Here is a 27,267-nt window from a genome sequence, read left to right as displayed (position 1 = left end):
TTTACTTCATATAAGAATATAGCAAACTCTAACAATTTTGTCTTATATTTTAAATGGTGAGAGATACTGTCCTTTATACCAATTACTGTGCTGTGCAATTTCAAAAATGACCCTCTAGACATATTGAAGAGACAATAGAGTGGACAAATACTTCTCTATTCCAATAATCAAATTTAGAGAATTTAAAAGGCTACAGAAAAAGATCATGGCAGAGCCTGGCAAGCTCCCCGTGGTGTACTTGATATGCCAAAACCAGTAATAATAACAGATGTTATTCCGCTGACCCTGAAAGAGCCTCCAATTGTTGGGAAAGATGAGTAAGGAGAGCTGTTAAAATCTCAGGGCTGGGACGAATGGAGACGTTACTGGTGCCTGCTCAAGTAAATCGATGAACAATGGGATGACAGTGATACAGTGATTTTAAATGGTATGTAATTTATTTAATTTTATGCTTATTAATACATCAGATTATTTTCAAAAGAAAAACTTTCAAACAATTATAACAGTATGTAATACTCTTAAATTAGCCTCAGAGCAAAATTCATTATGTATAATGTAAGTAATTATAAGATTGGTGGGATACATAAGATATAACCTTAGCAAATACAAAATTGGTATAATACAATCATGTTCAAATACTCAGCATTTACATAATGAAAAGGAAAAGAAGCAATGTATGTCCTGAAAACCTGTAGTATATCAGAGGCTTAACTTACTGCTTCAGTGTAAGCTTCACTATTCTGTTCTTCATGAGCCTCTAGAAGTTTCTAGAAGATAAATGTGGGAAAATTGGGTAAGCTGGAAAGTTCCACCTCTCTGTTTAAACAGATACTTTAAATACACAAGTGTGCGTATCATACTAACAAATATTATTATTATACAAATATGGGGAAATATTGAAGTACAAGTCAAGAATTACCCCAAGTCAGAAACAGGATTTTGTTTGAACTTCTAAATTGCCTACTTCAGAAAACTATGTTTATGTCCCTAAAGAGTGGCATTTGAAACCTATTCTGCAAAACAGGAAAATACCAGGGCTCCTCAGTCAGCAGATTTCATAAAATTAAAATTTAATTTTATAACCAAACTCCCAAATAAAGGGTTTTATTTCCTTCAGTTACAATATCACTTACTTTCAATAATTTACATTCTCGTGAATCAGTAAATGCTGGAAACATTTCCTCATATTTCTCAAGAGCAAGCTGAGAGAAAAAAATTCACTTGTTAAAATTCATCTCTGAACTAGGAAAACAAAGATTTAAACATTCAAAAAGATTAGACGTAAACCTTCAAAAAATTTACATACATCCAACTTAACTATTAATAATCTTAACTATTATAATCCTGGGCTGGAGCGATAGCACAGCAGGTAGGACATTTGCCTTGCACACGGATGACTCGGGTTTGATTACTCCATCCCTCTCGGAGAGACCGGCAAACTACCGAGAGTATCTCTCCCACACAGCGGAGCCTGCAAGCTACCTGTGGCGTATTTGATATGCCAAAAATAGTAAAAACAAGTTTCACAATGGAGACGTTACTGGTGCCCGCTCGAGCAAATCGATGAGCAATGGGATGACAGTGATACAGTGATTATAATCCTACTTAACTATTTACCTACGAAGTCTCCTGTTAACCTCAATTCAGAAGACCTATTAATTTTGAGTTTTCAAATTTCATTAATGCATTTAGGACTGAGAGTGTGACAGAGGCAGATTGCATGTCTTGTATGAAGTCTGAGGTTCAATCCTTAGCACCACAAAAAAAATAACGAAATTAAAGAAATGAAACACCAAAATTAATTTTTCTTAAGAGTAAGTCTGATGTGGAGAAATCAATGTGAACTAATTCTAATTCTGAAAACTCATAATCACTGTTTTCATCTACAAAAATGGATAAGGTTTTCCCCTGAAACAATCCAGATTTCAAACAAAACAGACCATTAATCAAGACTAGAGGGAAGAACGTGTTTTCATTGCTCTTCAATTCCATACACATCAAATGCCCAAGTTTCTGCCTGTTATTCTCAGCTTTTACCTGATTTTCATTTTTTTCCTATCTCCATTCCAATTTCATGAGTGTTTTTTTACATGTTATTTAAAAACTCAAATGGAGTTATCTCTCCTTTGGTCCCTTACTCTCTTTAAAGAAAACTACTAAAGGAAATGTGACTAGCAGAGATCTCTGAGAGAAGAGTTCTGACAGCTGGTACAGGATTATAGTTGACATATATCTATCTTTGTCATTATTTTTAATGAGACCAGTTTAGTCTTACTAGTAGTATAAATATCCCCCAAAAGATGTGATATCAAGAATAACATTACTTAATGCCTATTTACATGGGCAACTAGTATGGGAAAAACCAGGACTGTAAGACAACTTACCTTGGCGTTCAACTCATCTACTATAAAATGACAGAGGGCTGCTTTAAAGAAGTAATCCTTTGCACTGTACTTCAACAAAGGATTATCCATCGTGTTTGCCCCAACCTAGATACAGAAGGCAGAGTTAGAGTTAAAAGATTTATCGTCTTATATTAAGCAAACTGATATCCTTGCCCCTTAACTACACACACACACACACACACACACACACACACACACACACACACACACACACACACACACACACACACAGCTTTTGGCTGGACCACACCTAGTGGTGCTCAGGGGTTACTCCTGGCTCTATGCTCAGAGATCACTCCCAGCAAGGCATATATGCAGTGCTGGCCATGTGCAGGACAAATGCCTCGGCCCCTGTACCCTCTTTCTGACCGAGCCAGCACTCAGACTTGAAGAAGTGATAAGGATTTGGTTTTTGTTGGGTTTTGTTTTTCAGTGAAGCAAGATAGTTTTGCTTAAACAAAACTTGCTTAGAAAATGCGAGTGGAGAAAAATAAAGGGAATAAATACATTTTCAAGAGAGAACAGAGGTTTCTCCAGAGCGGCAAAAAAGCAAGCAAAGATATAAAGAGACAAGCAAGTGAGATACATGCTCAAGGGAGAACACAGGCATGAGGAGCGAGCCAGAGTGATAAGCTTCTTAAAAAGCTATAGAGAAACCCATGGCCACTAAAATGGCCTTGTTAGAAATGAAATATTAAAGTCTTTTACAAAACAACAAAGAAACCCCACTTAGAAGTAGTTAATACTTATAAAATAAGAAGGAGGGTGGTACTGAGGACATCTAGAATGAGCTCAAGACTTAAATTTAAAATGAGAAATAAATAATTGGGTTCTTTGAAGAAATGGGACTGCTGGCTCTCAGGGAAGCTCAATTCTGAATTTTCTTAGAAATCTACATACTATTTTTCCACAGAGGTAGAACCATATCTTATTCCTACCAACAGTGGATAAGGGTTCCTTAATCCCTACATTCTTCCCAGCATTACTTGTTTGTACTATTAAAAAAATTTTTTTTAGGACACACACAGAAATTTCGGACCCGAGCAACTTGTGGCAGAGATGTGGACTTTGCAATAGGCCTTCTCTGCTGGGCCACTCCAGATGGGGGCAGGTGCCGTCCCACCACCTGCCCTATAAGAGCTCCAGCGGGCTCCATTTTCTAGAAGCCAGCAAGAAGCACCAGCTCCCACGTGGCCACGATCCAGAGACACACACAGGAATCTTGGACGCGAGCAACCTGTGGCAGCAGTTTCTTAAGACCCTAGTTATTAAAAGCTTAGAATTCCTAAAGTGCGGCTGCTTTTGTGGTTGCGGGACATTAGATCATATCCATAACAAGCAATACAAAACACATTGCCTAGCAATTGTATTTTCGGCAGATATGAGGGGAAGTAGGACTGGTCTCAAAATATCAAAGGTAGAGAACTAAAGTAAAGAAAAAATACCTTGCAAGTTGTCTGCCACACAAGCAGGGGGAGGTATGCAATGTGTGTGTGTGGGGGGAATACTGGGGATTTTGGTGATGGAAAATGTGCACTGGTGAAGGGATGGGTGTTGGATGACCGTATGATCGAAGTTTGAACATGAAAGGGTCTTTTTTTAACTGTATCTCACGATGAATTGATAAAAAAATTAAAAAAAAATCTTAATCATGGTGAATTCACTGTATCACTCTCATCCCATTGTTCGTCGATTTACTTGAGCGGGCACCAGTAACGTGTCTATTACACTTAGCCCTGAGATTTTAGCAGCCTTTCCTTACTTATGATTGGAGGCTCTTTCGGGGTCAGGGGAATGAGACCTATCATTACAGTTTATGGCATATCGAATATGCCAGGGCCACGGGTAGCTTGCCAGGCTCTGCCATGCGAACGGGATACTCTTGATGAGCTCTCCGAGAGGTATGTATGTATCTGTTACTGTATTTGGGATATGAATATCCCACAGGGAGCTTGTCGGGCTCTCCCGCATGGGCAATAGACTTTTGATAGCTTGTCAGGTTCTCCAAGAGGGAGAACTAGGCTATTAGATGCTTGGTTTTACAGTCTCTGGATAGTTGGCCGTTGAAGCAGGATTACACAGCGCCGGGGGCAGTTTTGGGTGTGACTGCCTAGCTACTGGAAAATGGGGGATCTGGATGGAAGAGGCCCAGTCCCGATCTGAGCAGCCTTGGAGATCTCGGCCCTGGGTCCTACACACCTGGGTTCCTCTGCTGGTTCCTTTATGCGTGAGGCTCGTCCAAACATGTGGACAGTGGCCTTTCCACTAATTCACATATTGAATTAGAATTACAAATTATTCATTATTAAGTTTTGGGCACATTATGTCTCAACAACAATCAGTTCACCAGTGTTCCCTTCCCTCCACCAATGTCCCTAGTTCCCCACCCCCTCCACAGCTTGCCTTCAAAAGCAGGCACTTTTCCCCTCCAGCTTTACCCATGTTCCTTCCCTAACTTATCCCCACTCTCATTCCAGTGGCAAGCTTCCTACTGAAGAACAGTTTTTCTACTCTTCAGTTCTACTGCCTTTTGGGTTTTTTTTAAAAAAATAAGTTTCTTTAAGTTCACCTATGAGAGATTATTTTGTGTCTGTCCCTCTCCCTCTGACTAACTTCATTCAACATGACACTCTCCAGAACCATCCAAGTTGCAGCAAACTGCATGACTTTATCTTTTCTTATGGACAAGCAGTTATTCCTTAGTTTCTTTATCCAGTTGTCTATATTTGGGTTGTTTCCAGGCTTTGGTATTGTGAATAGTGCCGCTATGAACATAGGAGTGTGTAGGATAACATAACCTCAGGTAGTTTAGGTTTATTGGGTTACTCCCGTCATGGTGCTCCCATTCCTCCATGTGTATTTGTAGCTTCTTAGTGTTCTGTTGACTTGTATATATTGTTTTTCTCTTCTCCTTGAGTCCTTTGCATAGTTTATTCAGAGCCATGTCCTTCTGTATGGACACAGGAAGACTTAGCAAATGCAATGCTTTTGTAACCTGGGAGTCATTTGACTACATGATATTTTCCTCCTGGGCATCTGTTCTCTAGACTTAAGCCTCAGCTGCCCTTACTTCCTAGCACCCCCAAAAGCAGGGTCCCGACGAGGGACGGGACGGACCCAGGGCAAGCGGTGAGTTATGTGCTACCCTGGCATCGACATTGGGCCTGGCCAAAGTGCCTAATGCTTAACTATAAGTTAAGAGCTTGGTCATGGACAAATGCTGTCATGATCCACAGTGATAACTAGATTTGGACCCTGCTAGGGTGAGGAATGATTAATCTGGCCTGAGTGCTGTAGTTGATTCTGTGGCAAGATTCTGTTGCCAGGAGAGCAGCCTTGCAAACCTTGCAAGCCTCTTGCTATGTCCATACAAAAATAACTAGTATTAAGATGTGAATAAGTTCTTGAACTAAGGAAAGGAAAAAAACCTTTAGTGGTATTATGCCTGCTGACAGTAGGGAAGGGCTTTGGAATGCCCTTAGGTGTGTTCCCTTTGAAGGTGATGGCCCTCAGGAAGGGCTTTCTTATGCTGATTTTGCTACCTGGCTGTGTGTAGCCTAGAGGGCAAGGTGGAAGAGACAAGTAGGGGGAGAGACAGAGTGAGGGAGAATCCAGAGCAGCGTAGATCCAGAGAGAGGATGGATTTAGGAGTGGGGGACATGAGAAAGATGGAAGATTGAATAAACAGTAACTAATCAGCAACCAGCTTGGTCCTCGTTCTTCCTTCGCCTGTCCCTGGCCAATGGCCGTTCCGATCCAGCCCATAAACAGCGGTTCCAGAGCACCGAACATGGGCAGTGAGACAGCCACCTGGAGTATTTTTAGATCAAGTATATGAAGATAGAAATTACCATAAAAGGGAAGTGTGAAAAAACATTTAAACACTAAACAGCATGTAATTAAATAAACAGTTGGTCAAAGACGAAATTAAAGAAGAAATAAAATTCCTGGAAACAAGAACTGAAGACATATGGAGCTGGATAAAGAGCAGTGGGGGAGGGTGTCTGCTTTGCATGTGGCCAAGCCCTGCAATCACTGGTACTCCAACCTGGTCCCTGAAACCAGTTATGAATGAGCCCTGTAAGCAGAGCTGGGCCCCCACCCCAAATGAAGATATATTATCAGAATGTATGGAATATAGTAAAAGCAGTACTAAGAAGGAAATACATACCAAAAATAGCTTATAGTGGGAAATAAGGAATGGCTTATATAAGTAATCTAATCTCACATTATAATTAGAAAAAAAATCTAACAAAACCCAAAGTCACTAGGAAGGAAATAATAAAAATCAGGAGTACAAATAAAACAGAAATAATGAGACACTAAAGAAAGTTAAACAAAATTAAGGGTTCTGTGAAAGAAAAGAGTAGCACTGAAAAAACACTAGGAAAGACTCTCAATGAAATTAAGAGCAAAAAAAATCCCAACAGGATCAGATCTTAAAGAGAAAAAGTTAATACAGAAATTCAGAAAATTACCAAAACAACTATAAACAAGCTTATGCAAAAAAAATTGGGATATTTGGGTGAAAAATAAACTAAATTCAACATCCCTAGACGGAACCAAGAAAAAGTCTTAATAGAATCAGTCTATCACTGTCATCCTGTTGCTAATCGATTTGCTCAAGCGGGCACCAGTAACGTCTCCATTGTGAGACTTGTTGTTACTGTTTTTGGCATATCAAATACACCATGGATAGCTTGCGAGGCTCTACCGTGTGGGCGGGATACTCTCGGTTGCTTGCCTGGCACTCTGAGAGGGGCGGAGGAATTCAACCCGGGTGGTCCTGTGCAAAAGCAAACGACCTACCTGCTGTGCTATCCCTCCAGCCCCTTAATCAGAATAACTAAAGGAATCAGAAGACCTCACCAAATCAAAACCCAGATTCATGTTTTTATTAGTTCATTCTACCAAACCTACAAAGATTTCTTTCTGATCCTTCTCAAGTTCTTTCAGAAAAGTCAAGTGAAGTAATTAGAAATCCTTCCAAGCAGTGTCTACATGGTCAACAATACCCTGAGAGTAAGTATGGACAACAGACATCAATAAAAAAGAAAACTACAACCAATATCTTTGATGAATACAAATGCAAAAATCCTCAATAAAATCAGAGTGAATAAAATTTAGTAATTTATTCAACATCAGGCTGGACAAAGAACCCATAGAGCTAAGCACATGCTTTATAGACAAGAGGTCTGAGTTCAATCCCTGGCATTGCATCATCCCCTGAATCCTAAATTCAGGGAACCCCCCACAAGCACACAGGCATGGAGGAGTAGATCCTGAGCACCAACAGGTGTGAGCCAACCTTCTAAATCCCCTCCCCCCAAAGAATCATCCATCATGACCAAGCAGCATTTATTCCCGGTATGCAAAGGTGGCTGACCATACACAAATCAATTTTTATGTGACAATAACACAAGGGAGATATGTATCTAGTCATCCTATCATTAGATGCAATGAAAGACTTAAGATCCTTCAAGTTCCACTGACATGTACACACAGGAAAAAAAAAACCAACACTGACAAAACACTTTTTTTTCCCTTGCTTTTTGGGTCACACCTGGCGATGCACAGGGGGTTACTCCTGTGGGATGTGATCATATGGGATGCTGGGAATTGAACCCAGGTCATTCTCGTGCAAGGCAAACTCCCTACCCACTGTGCTATCCTCCAGCCCCTTTATTGTGGTATTTACTGGTTTCACAGGTGTCTTCAGATACTTGATTTCACTGACGAAAAAGCAAAATAAACCTAAGGAACTATTCTATCAAATTATAAAGCATCTGCACTGCAAAAGAAACAGCTATTAAAACAAAAAGGTTCACGGTTGTTGGATATTTACCCTAGGTGTTTTAGACAACATCAGTGACAAGCCCCTTTTTCCTCCCAGCAGGAGAAGCTTATAGTGCTCTTACGAGCACCCCAATCCCCGAGTTTATCTTTCCTTTGTATTTTACCTCTTTCTGTTACATTCTCTAAGTCAGTCTTGGTTACTTATAAATCAAAACTTTCTGGTAACTCTGGACTTTGGATTTGTAGTGAATTACTTTGATTTTCTATTTTCCCTATAGCCTTTTCATATTTTACTACAAAGCAATGTTCTTTTCTTACACACAGAAAGACCATTAATAATGTCTCCTAATATTTGAGAGTTGAATGACTCTGAAATTTATCTACTCCTGGACATCTGTTATAACTACTTGATTCAAGTTTCAGTTGCTGTAGATCCTAACACCCCCAAAGGGAGGTCCTGCCTTGGAACTGGGATGGACCTGGGGAAAGTGGCGAAGCTACCGAGGCATCAAATGGGACAGTCTTAGAAAGCATAAATGCATGATCTTGATGCAAGTTGTTATGACTTAAGAGACCATGGGGAAGGACAAGATGAATTGGCTTGAGGACTTAGCCTGGAATTTATAGTAAAAGCCTTGCTTGCCCTCGGAGCCCAGAGAACTAAGTTTTGAAACCTGTATCTCTTACTGTGTTTATCCAAATAACTGCAAGTATTAATAAGGAAACTTAATTGTTCAATATGTATAACTACAAAGAAAGAAAAAAGCAATATAGATGCCCCTATAAATGCTGGAAACAGAGGGTCTCCTTGAGTTAATTCCCCCGAGAGAATTGCCTCTATCAAAACACTTTACCTCTGTAAATGAATAATCGCACCGATGTGTAGCCCTATACCTTGAACCCCCTTAAATATTCTATAAGTACACAAGCAGCTCTGCATTAAACAAGAGTTGATTGTAATATTTTGACCATCAGTTTGTGGTCCCCCGTCTCTTTATTCCTCTGCTGGAGAAGCAGGGAAGGCAGTTGTCAGACCTCGAACACATGCATTGTGCACAGTTTCACACTTTGAACTCACACATGCTAAGAAATTAATTTTTTAATTTTTTTAATTTTTAAAAAGGTATATAGAAAAAAATCACATATATGCCTAAAATATATAAGTATCTCACAAAACTCAACAAGAAAAAAACCCATCAAAAATTGGTGGTGAGAGTTAAACAGGAATTTCACCAAGATGACACAAGCCATCATCAGTGATTATCAGGGAAATAAAAATCAAAATGATATTGAGATAACACCTCACACCAATGGCCTTTGTCAAAAAGAGTGTAAACAAGAAGTTCTAGAAATGCGGAGAAAAGGAAACACGAATTCACTGTTGGTGGCAATGTGAACAGGTATAGCCTCTATGGAAAACAGTACAGATATTTCTTAAAGTATTCAAAATATTATAATCAACTTTGTAAATTATGGTGCCTTAATAAAAAAATAGTAACAGAATTATAATCCAGCAATTCCACTTCTAGGAGTCTAAAAAGTTAAAAATTTATCCAAAAAGCACAAAAACATTGATTTCAAAAGATATATGCATACATAGGCTCACTGCAGTGCTATTTACAATAGGCAGGGCCTAGAAACAACTTCAGCACCCGACTGACAAACTGTGACATGTATATACAATAGAATATTCTCAGCTATAAAAAAAAGAAATCTCACATTTTTTTCCCCACAACACAGACAGATCTAGAGGGTGTCATATTAACTTACATATGGTATATAAAAAAATAAAGCAAGGAAACAGACAAAAAATCAAGTCCTCAGAATTCTCACTACAAAAAAATAATAAAAATAAAATAAAATAAATCTTGGTGGAGAGGAGAGGCTGAGAAATTTGCTAGAATTAAAATACCAAAACAAGTTGATATCACTGTGAACCAGATTTTAGGCACTGGCAAGTGGGCTTTAGTGGAAGAACAAGTCCGTTTAGAGGCAAACATTTTAGAAGCTGTTAATAAGACCTGTCTAAAGGCGTTATCTTGAGACCTCTGCAAAACGTACTATGACATTCACAAAAATCTTTCAGGAAGCAAATGAACTTTACACAGATTTTATTGCCAGACGCCAAGACTCTCTTGATAAGGCTATACCTGATCAAGGCCTTCGTGAAATACTTAATGCTAACTTTAGCGGTGGAAAATGCTACAGCAGACTGCAAAAAGGCAATTCAAACTGCTAAGCTAATGGGAAAAAACTCTCTGGATGATTTTATTAAAGTATGTAGGGAAGTGGGAACACCAACCCATCAGGCGCAAATAATAGCCGCTGCTTTTAAAAGAGTAAACCAGCTGCCGCCAAGATGTGATCCTGGGGGCCGCATGTGTGTGCGGCCTCTCCGCAGCTGCATGAGCATGAATCCAGACGCCAGCTACATTTTTCAGCATGGGCAGCTCCTTGCAGAATGTCTCCAGACTGAGAACTAAGCTGTGGCCCCAAGCCCGCCCAGGAGGGGAAAGGTCTTTCTTTTTTTCTTTTCTTTTCTTTTCTTTTCTTTTCTTTTCTTTTCTTTTCTTTTCTTTTCTTTTCTTTTCTTTTCTTTTCTTTTCTTTTCTCTCTCACTCTCTCTCTCCCTCCCTCCCTCCCTCCCTCCCTCCCTCTCTCTCTCTCTCTCTCCCTCCCTCTCTCTCTCTCCCTCCCTCCCTCCCTCCTCCTTCCTTGCCAAAGGTTGGTGGTTCGTGCCCACCCAGGGACGCCAGTTGTATAAAAATAAAAAGAAAGGGCGCGGGCGAGGGAAGGGACGCCTCACCGCACCGAGCCAGGCACAGGGCCTAGGGCAGCAGCCGTCTCTCCCGCCACCCGAGTTCGGTAGCCTCCAGCCACTTCCCTACCCCGGGGGAGGTTGATGGCGAAGATGTGGCAGGCGAAGGAAGGAACGGAGCCATGATGGTTGGTCTCAATTGCGGGGGTGAAGGGCGTGGTGACCATCATATTATGACGACCACAGATGGAGTTTACAAGCTTGCAATGATCCAATATCTGGAAGAAATCTCCCTGGACTTAGTTGTTAAAGTACAGAAATCCAAAACCTCTTATCTCTTCACAACAGGTGTGACTCTAGTGGGGTACTCCTAACAATAATAGTGAGGTTTGTGTTGAAATACTGAATGTAACCAAAGTAAATAGAAAGTAAAGTGAAATTTACAGTTACAAGGGGGGGTGTGTGTGGGGGGGCGGGATGGGAGGTGTACTTTTTTTTTTTTTGGTGGTGGGATATGGGCACTGGTGAAGGGATGGTTGTTTCAGCATTGTATAACTGAGACTTAAGCCTGAAAGCATTGTAATTTTCCACATGGTGATTCAATAAAATAAAATTCTTAAAAAAAAAAAAAGTAAACCAGATAAAATGTTACAGCTGTGGAGCTTTCGGAAATCTCAGACGAAATTGTACAAGTATTAGCTCTAGGATGAGAAAAAAACCAGGCGTCTGTAGAAAAGTAGGAAGGGGAAGCATTGGGCCAATGAATGCCATTACAAAAGAGAAAAAATTGGAAAAGATAATGAGCCGTCGGGAAACAGGAGTCGGGGCTTGACCCGGGGCCCCTTCAACAATACGGGAAATCTTCAATAAAATCTAAAATGAAGATAAAGAGTTCTTCATCCCCTACCATGATAACAATCAATAAACCAAAAGGCATTAGCAAGAAACTGTCCTACACTGACCTTGTAAGAGCAACAGAGGGAAGTGTAGCAGCCCATATTTCAGTTTTACAGGATTTGTTTCTGATTCCTCATAAAATTTATAAAATTCAAACTAATGTTTATGGCCCCCTTCCAAAAGCAACAGCAGGATTGATCTTAGGGAGTAGTATGACTCTGCGAGGTGTTAATGTAAAAGTGGGACTCATTGACAGTGATTTTGTGAATGAAATCTCAGTTATAGTCAATGTCCAAGCGGATATTAGAATATTAAAAGGGGAACATATTGCTCAACTGCTTTTGCTTCCATGTATACTAGGAAAAAATACAGGCATGTAAAGAAAGGGTGATTTTGGAAGCACTAATGCAGAAATATTTTGGGCAAAAGAGATTACTGATGATAAGCCTACTTTGGTTATGACCTTTGAGGATGAACAAAACAGGAGGGTATGTTAGATTCAGGTGCTGATGTTACTGTTGTCACCTCCCATCATTGGCCTCAAGTTTGGCAAAAGCATTGTGTGGACATTACTTTTTCTGGTATGGGCGTGGTCACTGATGTTCAACAGAGTGTGCAACCTCTTCATTGTAGTGATCCTGATGGAGACACGGCAATCATCCAGCCATTGCTCCAATAGCTATCACCCTATGGGGAGGAGATTTGTTAAAAAAAACTTGGTGTGAAATATATTAAAGAAAAAGAGGCAATCGCCTTTTAATTTGGGCTGCTGCTCGAAGATCAGCTCTCCCAATAGTCTGGAAAAGGTTCAGCCTGTTTGGGTTGAGCAGTGGCCCTTAACCAAAGAAAAGCTTAAGGCTTTAAATGAACTAGTTACAGAACAGTTTGAATTGGGATATATTGTTTTCAGTTCTAGTCCCTGGAATTCACCAGTATTTGTTATCAAGAAAAAGACTGGTAAATGGCGAATGTTAAGTGATCTAAGAAAAGTTAATGAGTGCATGGAACTAACGGGCCCTTTGCAAATGGGCCTACCTAATTTAGCCATTATTCCAAAACAATGGAATATTATTATAGTTGATCTAAAGGACTGCTTCTATACCATCCCTTTGAGAGAAGAGGATAGAGAAAAATTTGCCTTTACTGTGCCTTCCTTAAATAGTGAAACTCCTGCTAAAAGATATCACTGGACTGTTTTGCCTCAAGGGATGATAAATAGTCCCATGATGTGTCAATATTTTGCTAATCAACCATTGGATATAATCAGGACACAGTACCCTGAAGTCAAAATCATTCACTACATGGATGATATTCTTATCACTGCTCCACCTCATGTAAATTTGCAAAAGGTTTATGAAGCTGTAACTTATGAACTAGAGTCATGGGGTTTAAAAATTGCACAGGACAAAATTCAACATCAGGTTCCTTGGGAATTTTGGGGACAAATTAATATGGGAGAGTAGAATTACACCTCAAAAGGTCCAAATTCAGAGAGATAAATTAAGAACTTTAAACGACTTTCAAAAATTATTAGGAAATATAAATTGGCTACGGCCTTCTTTGTGTATTCCAACCTATGCCCTACAAAATTTGTTTCAAACATTGGAAGGTGATCCCTCTTTAAATAGTCCAAGGCAACTTAGCCCAGCAGCTGAAAAGGAATTAGAAATAATTGAGGAAATTGTTCATAAGGCTCAGCTGGATAGAATTGACTCTTCAGAATGTTTAAATCTGATAGTGTTGCATACTTCACATTCTCCTACGGGAATTTTGGTACAAGGCACTAATATTGTGGAATGGAGTTTTTTAACATAACAAGTCTAGTAAAACATTGGTACTTATGTAAATAAAATCACTGTCACTGTCATCCCGTTGCTCATCGATTTGTTCGAGCGGGCACCAGTAATGTCTCTCATTGAGACACTTTTTGTTACTGTTTTTGGCATATCCAATACACATGGGTAGCTTGCCAGGCTCTGCCGCACGGGCTCGATACTCTTGGTAGCTTGCCGGGCTCTCCGAGAGGGGCGGAGGAACCGAACTTGGGTTGGCTGCGTGAAAGGCGAAAGCCCAACCACTATGCTTTTAAATCAATTACAATAATATTTCACTGCTTTGGGATGATAGCCAGTTTAGGTAGGCCTGACTGTAAAGGGCCCATGGGTTCCATACAATTATCAACTTTTCTCAAATCAGTTAACATACTCCATTTACCACTCTTTTTCTTAATAACAAATACAGGAGAATTCCAAGGTGTAGCGCTCAGAACGATATGTCCCAAGTCAAGCTGTTCTGAGATGTAAATAAAATATCTCAAATAATTTTTAAAGGAAGAACTAGACAATTAATAGGGAGTGATCCTACTGAAATTATTGTACCATTGACTAATGAGCAAATTCAAGAGCTTTGGGAAATTGATGAAGATTGGCAAATTGCTTTCACTGATTATCTGGGCAAAATTCATAACAACTTTCCAAAGCAAAAGATATTTCAATTTCTTAAATTTACTAATTGGGTTTGGCCTAATATTATAAAGGCTGAACCTATTGAGTCCACTGTTACATTCTTCACAGATGATAGTAAAGCAGGAAAGGCTGCTTATACTGATATGAAAAATGACAAGGTTTTATAAACTCCATATAAACCAGTTCAGAAGAATGAATTGTTTACAATTATTTCTCTTTCACAAAATTATTCTCAACCAGTAAATATTGTAATGGACTCTCAGTATGCAGCTTGGGACTATTCACCTTGAATTTTTTGAATTGCTCTGATGAAATGACATTGGCGGAGAAACATTGGAAAATTCAGGATAGCCCATAAGAAATAAGTTCTAATAGAATTAAAAATGATTTAGATAAAATTAATAGGAGACGTGAGGTCCTCTACAGGGACCCAGTCTCTGGGAGTTGGATGCCAGGCCAGGTGGAAAGGTGGGGACGAAGTTTTGCTTTTATTTCAGCAAACAGAAACCACGTTTGGTGTCCTACAAAGAGACTAAAGCTTCTCAGTGAATAATGGATAGCAAATGAAAAAACTGCAGTATGGATTCCTTTTTCATGGATTTTTGCCGGCTTTGTAAAAACAGAAGCGCTTCTCTTTTCTTTTTGGATCCAATTCTACAAGCAGGAGACAGGCTAGTTGGACTGAGAAACGGGGGATAATCCCAATCGGCTGACAGGGTAATTTTTACCCTGGGGACTGCCCTTCCTTTCTGTGTCCATCAGTTTTTCTTCCCTGGTTCTTCGAGGGTCAGAATCAGGATCAGGTATGTATGAATGCACATGCATGTGATTTTGTTGTCTTTCTGTATGTCTGTCTGTGTTAAGTGTTTAAATATTGAAGTCAGATTGAAATCAGAAGTGGCAATCCTACTCCAAAAAAGTTTTTAAAAGTGTGAGTATTTTTTGGAGCTTATTAAGAGTTTTAAAATTAGAGCATGAAACCAAGGTGAAAACTGTTAAAGATTGATATAAAAAGTTCATGATTTAAAATATCTAAAATATAAGAATTTTTAAATGAGCTGTTAAAAGAGAATTGAAATAACTGTATATAAAACAGATTGAAAAGATATTGGTTTATTTTAAGAGATAACAGGTTTATTATAAGAGACTGGAAGATATTCCATGCATATTTTATTGGGACATCTATGAAGTTTGAGAAGGAGGAAGTTTCTAATTTTACCGTGAAGTTCATCCAGAAATGGCATGAAAGTGTTGTTTTTGTTTAGAGACTGATTGGTCTTCGTTGACAAATGTCTCTGAACCAGGACTGGAACTGAAATGTTGCTTAATGTGTGTAAACTCTGTATATGTAAACTCTGTATTGCAAAATAAAAAACAATTTCTGTAAAATAAGGTTAGATTTTCTTAAGATTTTCTTGAGGTATTACTGGAAAGATTTGTAAAATGTTTGTATTGTTTATTACTGGTTATTTTAAACAAAAAAGGGGAAATGTTGGTATACAACATCCCATAATCTCAGGCCTAGCTAGGCCTGGATGTAAACGTCATTTTCTGTTATTGTTATATTTCTTCTGGGAGTGAAATGCCTTGGGCTGTCAAGTGAAACTGCAACATTGTTGCAACATAAAACAATTGTCACAGCAGTGTAAAAAGTGATAATACTGAATATCCCCATATCACAAAAAGAAAAATCAACAGGTTAAGCTTCCATCTCAACTTCCTAGAAAAAGAACACTATAAAGCCAAAGATAGTTAGGACATAATAACTAACAGTATAAATGAATAAAAATGAAATAAAAAAGAAAAACTATCAAGTTCTACCAAATAGTAAAATAATTTACATTAATTCTTCACAAATATTAGAAGAGAGAATATCTCCCAATTTATTCTGGAAATCCAGAATTACCTTGCTACTAAAAGATATCATAGAAAATGAAAGATCAAAAGCACTTAAGAACTAGTATAGTGGGGGAGGAAAATATTGCCTACCAGGCTGGGAGGGTGGGAGGAAAACTGGGGACACTGGTAGTGGTTGGGGGGCACTGGTTAAGGGATTGGTATTAGAACAATAGATGCCTGAAACTCCATCATAAGTATCTTTGTAACTTTGTAATTCATGGTGATTCAATTAAAAAGTAAAAACTAATAAATCTTTTAAAAAGTCCTTATGAACATAGATTCAAAATTCTCAACAAAATATTAGCAAACTCTTTCCAGCAACTTACAAATCTTGATTATATATAAAGGATTAATTTATATGTAAGCAAGTAAGATTTTGCCTTTGTCCATGGCACATAAGAGGCAAGTATAGGAACCCTTACTTGGAATATCCTTTGAAAGACAGTGTGGCACACAATCCATCTACAGAGGAATGAAAGAATGTAGTCAGCCACATGAGTGGTTAACCATGTTGACTCTGAACATTAGGCTCAGGCTTGTGTTCTCTGTTGGCAACACTGTCCCATCTGCACATTCAGTGGGAAAAACAACTATAAGCTCCATATCTGATTTTTTTTTTTTTTTGGTTTTTGGGTCACACCTGGCGATGCACAGGGGTTACTCCTGGCTCTGCACTCAGGAATTACTCCTGGCGGTTAAGCTCCATATCTGAAACTGCCCTGGACCTATGTGCCTTTCCTTGACTAATTTTAATGTGTGTGTGTGTGTGTGTGTGTTTAAAAACATATCTGAGGGGCCGGAGCGATAGCACAGCGGGTAGGGCGTTTGCCTTGCACGCGGCCGACCCGGGTTCGATCCCCGGCATCCCATATGGTCCCCCAAGCACCGCCAGGAGTAATTCCTGAGTGCAAAAGCCAGGAGTAACCCCCGAGCATAGCTGGGTGTGACCCCCCCAAAAAATAAAATAAAATAAAAACATATCTGAGCTACATTATATAACAGCTTTCACTGAGTTCTGTGAGCCTTTCAAGAGAACTATAAAATCTAAAAGTATGTTTGGAAAACTAAAAACGTTGAAATAACCAAGGAGGATTTATCCAAGAAATGTAAGTTTGGCTCAACATATGAAAATTCATCAATGAAGTACAACATATTAATTTAGAACAAAATTTACAATCATCTTAACAGATACAAAAAAAAAATCTAACACACTTCTGTGATAAAAATCATTCAACAAACTAGAAAGAGAAGAGAAATTTCTCAAAGTGATTAAAGGGCTTCTAAAACCATAATATATAATGGTGTAAGACTTAAAAGCTTTCCTTCCAAAGACAGGAACAAGATAAGGATGAAGTTCTATTTTAAGAGATTAGCCAGGGCAAATGACAAGAAAATGAAATACAACGAAACCACAACGTAAAGGAAGTAAGTTGTAGAATAACACTTGTCCTTTCTCCCTTGCTGCAGGAAGCTTAGGTTTATTGGGTTACACCCATCACAGTACTCATGAGGCACTCCTTCCTCTGTGCTCTGCTTCTCCTGTTAATCACCATCACCTATCTCCCCTAATAAGACCCTGTAACTTATAAGGTCAGATCCTTCTAAGGATCCTGAATTTTGTATTTGTAAGTGAAATATCACTTTTCTCCTTCCCTTATATCCTTTGCATAGTTCACTTTAGAGAAATGTCCTTTTTGTATAGACATAAGAACAGTTAATGCTATGCTTTTGTAACTTGGGAGTTAATTGATTCCAAATAATATTTACTCCTGGGCATGTCATATTTTACTTGACTTAAGCCTCAGTTGCTCGATTTACTTGAGTGGGCACCAGTAATGTCTCCATTTGCCCCAACCATGAGATTTTAGCAGCCTCTCCTTACTCGTCTTTCCCAATGAGGGCTTTTCAGGGCCAAGGGAATGAGACCTGTTATTGTTACTGTTTTTGGCATATCGAATATGCCACAGGGAGCTTGCCAGGCTCTGCTGTGTGGGCAGGATACTCTTGGTAGCTTGCCGGGCTCTCCGAGAGGCATATATATATATTTCCCTCTATGATGATGTGTCGCACAGCTGCCAGGAATATGTCAACTCATGCATGAGGCTCAGCCCAAGCATGTGGGAAGCGGCCTGGAGCATGGCAGCAGTTGGGTATTGGAGGTTGGCTGCCGGGGCTGGGTCCCTTGGAGTGGGGAGGTCACAATATCCCAGTTAATTAATTTCAGAAGCAGCAGTTCCTGTCCCATCTAGAACCTGATTCGAAGTGAGTGTTTAATGAGTCATTGCAGCATGCAACAGTCAATGGTTTTTACACATTATTAAGCAAGTAGTAACCCAACAAATTTCCTAGCACCCCAAAAGCAGGACCCAAGGAAGGGACTGGATGGACCCACAGCAAGCTGTTAGCTACCATGGCAACAAAACAGGGCAGGAAGTGCCGTAATACTTATATGTAAGTTAGAGCACGGTCGTGGACAAATTCTGTCATGAACCTAAGAGAATTGACTAGACAAAGATGATGCAGCGACTAAAAAGAACTAATCTGGCCTGAGGCTGTAGTCTGGAATCTATAGTGAGATGTCCCCAGGAGTCGCCCTATAAGCTTAATATATCTCTTACTGTGTCCATACAAAATGACCTGGAAGATTATTAAGAAGTAAATCTAAGATGACTGTTTATGGACTAAGGAAAGGAGAATTATGTCCTTAGCTGTAATTCTGCTTTTGAGTGGATCTCCTAGCAGGATGAGGTCTTTGTCCTAGAACAGCTTTACATGTTGATGGTGCTATCTGACCTAGGTATAGTTACTACCCCCAAGCTGGGTGGTTGGGCTTTAGACTAGGCTGTGAGACTGGGCGTGGGGAGAGTAGCATGAGGGACAGGAGGAGATGGGAATGAGGGGCAATGTGAGACTATAACCGGGCGCCCTGTTCCCTCCTTCATGTATGTGTTGGCAGCAGCTGCAGACGGGGGTGGGAAAGTGGTTCATGGCCACTGAATGCACGTGGTGAGAGAGAGTTGCACGTGGTGAGAGAGAGTCCATGCCTCTTATTTACTGAATACACAGTAAATTAATCACTATTTGCAAATGATATGATTTAGAGTATAGAAGAACTCTCTCTCTCTCTCTCTCTCTCTCTCTCTCTCTCTCTCTCACACACACACACACACACACACGAGTTAATAAGGAGTTTCAAGTTTATAGTACAAAAAAGTATAATTAAAAACAGAAAAGGAAATGAAGGCAAAATTTAATTTATAATAACATCTAGAAAAAAGCATTTTATCTAAATGCTTTTTTACATGAAAAGCATTTATTTATGTAAAAAAGCATTTAGATAAAAGTGCAAGATAATACAAAAGAAACGACCTGGGTTCGATCCCCAGCATCCCATATGGTCCCCCAAGCAACACCAGGAGTAATTCCTGAATGGAGAGCCAGGAATAACCCCTGTGCATCGCTGGGTGTGAAACCAAAAAAAAAAAAAAAAAAAACAAACAAAACATATATATATATATATATATATATACACACACACACACACAAAATCTTAGTCTTATATATTAAAAATTATAAAAGTTAAAGGAACTCTAGACTGTGTTTATAGATCATAAAATACTGTTAAAGATGGCAATAATTACCAAGTTGTATATAAATATAGTGCAAAATCTCAGGCAACTTCATAGCAAACTGATACTAAATTATTTCAGCAATGTGGAGAATCATGAACAGCCAAAACAATCTTGAAAAAGAACAAAACTAGAGAAATCACAATTCCGAACTTCAAAAGTTAAAGTGGTAGTGATAAAAAATATGATCTGATGATACCAGCATTAAGACAAACACACAGGAGAACTGAATAAATGATCCAGACATAAACCTGACATATCAATACATACAACAAGGTCGCAAAGACCATTCAGCAGCAAAAAAAGTCTTTTCAACAAACTTATTTTTTTAATGTGGGTAATTCGATTTTACCGATACTACTGAAATCCACATTAAAAAAAATGAAGCTGGACATTTACTAAGTATATGAAAATGAACTCCAAATGGTTCAAACAGAGAAACACATCAAAAAAGAAAAAAGAAAAAGATAAAGTTTATGTCGTTGGGTTTGGCAATGATTTTTCAGATGTGCCATAAAAAATGAATGTGAAAAGAAACAAAAGATAAATCTAAAAATCCAAATGTAAAAGCTTTTGCATCAAAGAACACTAATTAACCAGAGTAACAGACAATACACAGGATGGGAGAAAATATTTGCAAATTATGTATTTAATAGGATTAAATTGCAGAACACATAAAAATTCTAAAATACCAAAACTCAAACCCAACTCAAAACTAGTCAAGGAAACAATGTTTTTCCAACAAATAAATTCATAAGACTAGTAAGTGTATAGAAAGATTCTCAGCATCCCTAATTTTAAGAAAAAAAAAAAAGAAATAAAAAACTCAGCAAGATTACTACTTTATACTTCTTAAGATAGTTATCAAAAAGAAAAAAAAATAAATGTTGGAATAATGTGGATAAATTGCTGGTGAGATTTAAAATTGTGTATCCACTGTTTAAAATACTGGCGGTTCCTTCAAAAGTTAAATATGGGTTTATCCATAGCCCAGCAATCCCAAACATAGGTCTATCACCAAAAAAATAAAATATATCTAAGTATAATAGCACTATGTAGATAATGGCACATATTATATATAAGTATATATATGTTGGATTACTTTTACATATATAATGGCATATATATTTTCTTGGATATATATATGTGTCTCCACAAAAACATAAATGTTCACAACGACACTATTCATGAGTCCCAAAATGAAAACCAAAAGTCCATGAATTGATAAATGAATAAACTGTGGAGCACTGTTCAGCTATAGAAGTAATGAAACATTAATACATGCTACAACCTGTACCAGCAGTTTTCAACCTTTTTACACCTGTGAGCGAGTGGTCAGAAACCAAGGACCTGACCCAAATTCCACCATGGCAAGGGACACAGCTGCACAAACTCCTGAAACTCACATGCTCCCACCCCATTCCAGACTCATCTGCACCCCTGTCAAATCTGAGGCCTATTTTGGAACGGAAATGGCCAAGGTTCCCCACCCTTACAGCGAGGTCCAGCATTTCCACACCTGAACTCTGCCACAGCAAGAGGCCCAGCCCTGCAAGCCCCAGAAGCCAGAAGTGTGTGGCCTTTATCTGGCTGTGCGACAGCGCCTCCAAATTTCACACTACTCACTGCACAAGAGGAGCGTAGGGAATCTGATGGGAAAGACAAGCAGAAGCCCACCAAGTTCAAGTGAGAAGAAGACACGAAGTCTCAAGCAACACCAATCCCTCAGTAAATTCTCAGACAATGACTTTAGTGACATCATTATGAAGACATTTAATGAGATAAAAAAAAAAAAAAACCAAAAACCACAGGTAGTCAGCAGAGCCAGTTATGCAGAAGAAAGTGCTGAAATGAGAAACCTATAAGAAGAGTATAGTGGATGATTTCATTTTCTTTTTGGGTCACACCCGACAACTGCATGGAGTTAGTCCTGGCTCTGCACTCAGAAATTACTCCTGGCGGTGCTCAGGGAACATATGGGATGCTGGGAATCGAACCCAGGTCAACTGTGTGCAAGGCAAACGCCCTACCCGCTGTACTATCACTCTAGCCCCGTTAGATGTTATTTTAAAAAACTCAGTAGAAGCTCTAAACAGCAGATTAAAATAAAATGAAATAAAATGAAAGCTGAACAAAAGATCAAGGAGCTTCAAGATGAAACAGGAAACTGCTAGAAAACAAAAGAAGGTGGAAAATAGTCTGAAAAGAAATGTAGAACATACCACAGAACTATGGGATAAGTTCAAGAGGAACAATGTAAGAATCATTGAAGTCCCTGAAAAAGAACAGGAAGACAAATTTGATGAAACAATATTTAAAGAAATCATACAGGAATTTCCTGTATCACTGTATCATTCTCATCCCATTGTTCATCAATTTACTCGAGCGGGCACCAGTAACGTCTCCATTCGTCCCAGCCCTGAGATTTTAACAGCTTCTCCTTACTCGTCTTTCCTAATGCTGCCATTTTAGAGGTTCTTTCAGGGTCAGGGAAATGAGACACATTATTGTTACTGTTTTTCGCATATTGAATACACCACCAGTAGCTGGCCAGGCTCTGCCACAGGAATTTTCTAGACTTGAGAATTACACACACTGAGATGTAAGAGGGGCTGGAGCGATAGCACAGTGGTTGGGCGTTCGCCTTTCACGCGGCCGACCTGAGTTCGATTCCTCCGCCCCTCTCGGAGAGCCTGGCACGCTACCTGTGCGTATTGGATATGCCAAAAACAGTAACAATAAGTCTCTTAGTGAGAGATATTACTGGTGCCCACTCGAACAAATCGATGAGCAACGGGATGACAGTGATACACTGATACAGTGAGATGTAAGAGACCAGAAGGGTGTCATCAAAAAGAGACCTAACTAGGAAAACTCCAAGCTACAATGTACTCAAAATAAAAAATTCCAAAGACAGAGATAGAATACTGAAAGCACTAAGATCGATAAAGAATTTACAAAGAAAATTCCGTAAGACTCACAGTAGATCTATCAAATGAGACCATGCAAGTCAGAAGAAGGGAACAGAGGGATGTAGTATAAAAACTCACCAAGAATATTCAGCTAGATTAGATTCAGATTTGAAGGAACAAAACACAGTTTCAGGGGTAGCCAACAGCTTAGGGAATTCATAGACTTGAAACCAATTTTAAAAGAAGCATTAGAGGAGCATCTTTAAAGGACAGGACAAACTTCTCAGCCTGTGGCACTGAGTATGGCACTCACTCATGGTATTTGTGGTTGCCATCAACTAGAGTAAGGAAAGTATACTTCTAACTTGCTAACAGATTTCAGGTATTTTTCAATACTGACTAAACATCTCATTTATACTGAATGTTCTGTCTTATCAATCTTTTCAATATATCCTTTCTAAAATACTTTTACAAGCCTATTTATATTTTCCCCTTTAAATTTTCCTAGTTCTCTTCACTCTTACTAAATTTTCCAATTGTAGGTCTCACCTAATTCAAGTAAACTGTAAAACATATTATCGAAGGGGCAGGAGAGATAATACTGAGGCAAGATGCTCGCCTTGAGTGCACTGAATCTGGGTTCAATCCCCAGTATCTCACATGGTACCCAGAGCATGGTGACGTTTTCTAATACTCTTAATTAATGCAGGGAAGACAGAATTAATACCTTAAGATACCCAAAATGGAAGCTAATGAAATATACCTTATATACCAGAGTTGAAAACTTACCTATGTAAACAAAAGTAGGCATTAATTATACTGTAGAAAACAATTTTAATTTATTTATATAGGTTAAAATCATATAGCATCACAAACTGACTTTTAATGATTTATTTTCTGACAAATGCCATTCCTTTAATTTTTCGGGGGGCAAGCATGATGAAATAAATCTGTTTTTTTTGGAACAAATTTGAACCCAGCCACAGACATGCTCAAGGCCACTCTCCACACGTTCGGACAAACCTCACGCATTAAGGAATGGCAGAGAAACCCAGATGTGCGGGACCTAAGGCTGAGATCTCCAAGCCTGCTCGGATTGGGACTGGGCCTCCTCCATCCGGACCCCCCATTTTCCAGTAGCTCGGTAGCCACACCCACAAACTGCCCCTGGGGCCATGTAATCCCACCAACAGCCAACATGCAGAGACTATAAGACCAAGCTCCCAGAAGCCTAGACATCTCCCTCTTGGAGAACCTGACAAGCTACCAAAAGTCTACTGCCCGCACGGAAGAGCCTTGCAAGCTCCCCATGGCATATTCATATCCCAAATACAGTAAAAGATATATGCATCCCTCTCGGAGAGCCCGCCAAGCTATCGAGAGTATCCCGTCCACACGGCAGAGCCTGGCAAGCTACCCGTGGCGTATTCGATATGCCAAAAACAGTAACGATAGGTCTCATTCCCCTGACCCTGAAAAAACTTCCAATTGTTGGGAAAGACGAGTAAGGAGAGGCTGCTAAAATCTCAGGGCTGAGTGTAACAGAGACGTTACTGGTGCCTGCTCGAGTAAACTGACGAACAATGGGATGACAGTGATACAGTGATATATGTTTGTTAAAGGGGCAGTCAGGGGCTAGAGGAAGGGAAACTAGAGACAACGGTGGAGGGAAGGTGACTTTGGTGGAGGGATTGGTGTTGGAACATTGTATGCCTAAAACAACTGTATTATGAATAACTTAGTAAATCACCACAGTGTTTCAATAAGCATAAATAAAAATATAAATACTGTGATTAAAACTGGGGGGAAAAAAACCCTAACAAAAAGCCAATGACCTGGGACAAGAGAGACAATACAGCGAGTGGTGGGCTTGCCTTGCACACGGCCAACCTTGGTTCTATCCGAGTATCATAGTCCCATAAGCGCTGCCAGTAGTGATCCCTGAGCACAGAGTCAAGATGAAGCCCTAAACACAGTCGGTTGTGGCCCAGAAGAAAATAAAATAAAACTCACTGACTTGAAAAAATAATTCTATGAAGTAGAAGAAGTCAATCACAAAAGGCATATTCCATGATTTCATATATACCAAAGGTTTAGAAAAAAGTAAATTCATTGAGAAAGAGAAAGATTGAGAAAGCATTGAGAGAAAAGGGAAATATTTTGGGGGGGGAGAGAGAATAAATAGTGATGCTTTATATAATTTTTTTGACTCTACCAAATTCTACTGACTTGTACTCATAAAATGTAAGGATTATGTGTTTGAAATTGTATCCTAGCTAAAAATTAAAATTCTGAAAATTCAGCAAGTTTTCAACCCAAAGCAGAAGCAACAGTCATAATGGCCTCACCTGCTCATAGATCTCGATGGCTTTCTGGTACTGTTCAAGTTGAGCAGCATATGCGGCCACCTTCAGCAGACACTTGTTAGCTGAACTGAAATTAAGAACCAACCAGAAGAGAGTAAATAGGATTCTATAGGGAAAATGAAAACATGTTATAAACATCCAATTCAAATGATTCAATATGTTCTAAGTATAGAGAAGGCTTGTCTTTTTATAATATATAACGAACCCACTCACTATATTAAGAAAAACAATACTTGCCTGTTGGATTCTTCTCCTTTATAATAATCAGCTGACTGTTCATAATGGGCGATGGCCTGAAAACACACATTTTTAATTCAAACTTTTTGCCCACAGAGGAAGGCTGGGGGTGAGGGGTTGGGGGATGGTGGTGGGGAAACAGGGACATGTTGGTGGGAAATGTGCACTGGTGGAGGATGGATGCTGGATCACTGTATGACTGAAACCCAATTATGAACAGCTTTGTAATGGTCTATTTCATAGATATTCAATTTAAAAAATTAAAAAGAAAAAGTAATGTGGAGTTCCTGCCCAATTCGATCAGCTTAGTCAATGGCTGAAAAGATAGCAGTACTCCTACATTAAAAAAAAAAAAAAGAGAGAGAAAGAAGGAAGCAAAGAAAAGGGACTTTGCATTCAACTGAAGCACCAGCCTGCTCCCAGGTAAGAACCAGTGGAAAGGAGCCTGAGCCGCTGGAGCTCATTCCCTATGAATTCATGGTATGAGAAGTGTTTACTTAAAAATACAGAATCCTGGACTATAAAAAAATGGTTCTCTGCAGTACAAGTGTCAGATCTTTCCCACCCCCACTCCCAATTATTTAAACTTTGAATTGTGTCTTAAGTGAAAAAAAAAAACCTTTAAAACTTATTAAACAATGATATTGGCTCATTAAAATATTTTAACTCTGAACTGTTGGATGTGTTTTAGGACTCATCAGTGAACTGCCCCTTTTCCTCCTCCCAGAGAAGCTTACCATGCTCTTGCAAGCATCCCTAATTTAGTTAATCTTTAACCTTTCCTTTGTGTTTTACCTTTCATTGTCTCAGCTCCCCAAGAGTCTTGATTACTTATAAGCCAAAACTTTGTAGTAATTCTGTACTTTGCATTTGTACTGATTAGTATTTGAAGTGCTGCGTATTTGTACTTGCTTCTCGATTTCCCTACAGCCTTTTTATATTTTACTACAGAGCAATGTTCTTTGGTTAAACACAGAAAGACCGTTAATGCTATGCTCCTAATATTTGGAAGTTGATTGACTCTGAAATCTATCTCCTACACTCCTGGGCGGGCTGGAGCGATAGCACAGCGGTTGCGCGTTTGCCTTTCACGAGGCCGACCCGAGTTCGATTCCTCCACCCCTCTCGGAGAGCCCAGCAAGCTACAGAGAGTATCGAGCCCGTGCGGCAGAGCCTGGCAAGCTACCCGTGTGTATTGGATATGCCAAAAACTGTAACAATAAGTCTCTCAATGAGAGATGTTACTGGTGCCCACTCAAACAAATCGATGAGCAACGAGATGACAGGATACTCCTGGGCATTGGTCATAATTAATTGACTCAGGCTTCAGTTGCTGTAGTTCCTAACACCCCAAAATGGAGGTCTCGCCACGGTACTGAGATGGACCCAGGACGAGTGGCAAACCTACCCTGGCATCAAAATGGGACATTCTAGAAAGCACAAATGCATGATCTTGATGCAACCTGTCATGAACTAAGAGACAGGGCTCCCACGGGGAAGGACAAGCTGAACTGGCCTGAGGACTTAGTTTGGGATTTAAGGTAAAAGCTTGCCTGCTCTCAAAGCCCAGAGAACTAAGTGTTGGGATCTTCTCTTACTGTGTTTGCCTACACAACTGTATTGATAACATACACAACTAGAGGGAAAGATAAAAGCAATGTTGATGTCCCTGGGAGACAGAGTGTCTCCTTGAGTTAATCTCCCCAAGAGAACTCCCAAATGTTTTATCTCTGTAAATGATCAATCACACCTAGGTGCTATACCTCACCCTCACCCCCCCCCAGATGTTCTATAAGTATGTTAGCAGCTCTGCATTAAACGGGCCATTTTTACCAACAGGCTGCGGTCCTCCATCTCTCTGTCTCTCTGCTGGGGATGCCTGGGGAGGACAGGAGGCAGTTCT

General features: G+C 39.4%; 1 protein-coding gene across 2 annotated transcripts in view; it reads right to left on the bottom strand.

Moving 5' to 3' along the window:
- The window catches only part of NAPB (NSF attachment protein beta), an 82,568-nt gene that overhangs the window by 3,942 nt on the left and 51,359 nt on the right, over positions 1 to 27,267 (bottom strand). For both annotated transcript variants that reach the window (XM_004601793.2, XM_055130887.1), the window contains 5 exons: positions 25,365 to 25,420; positions 25,110 to 25,194; positions 2,385 to 2,489; positions 1,134 to 1,202; positions 717 to 767 (listed from right to left, as the gene is read on the bottom strand). In XM_004601793.2, coding sequence (XP_004601850.1) covers positions 717 to 767; positions 1,134 to 1,202; positions 2,385 to 2,489; positions 25,110 to 25,194; positions 25,365 to 25,420 — 366 coding nt within the window. The remainder of the gene's footprint in view (positions 1 to 716; positions 768 to 1,133; positions 1,203 to 2,384; positions 2,490 to 25,109; positions 25,195 to 25,364; positions 25,421 to 27,267) is intronic.

The sequence above is a fragment of the Sorex araneus genome, chromosome 3, assembly GCF_027595985.1.
Source record: "Sorex araneus isolate mSorAra2 chromosome 3, mSorAra2.pri, whole genome shotgun sequence".
Lineage (NCBI taxonomy): Eukaryota > Metazoa > Chordata > Mammalia > Eulipotyphla > Soricidae > Sorex > Sorex araneus.
Note: the sequence above shows the minus strand (reverse complement) of the source record. Positions and strands in the feature narration are given on the sequence as shown.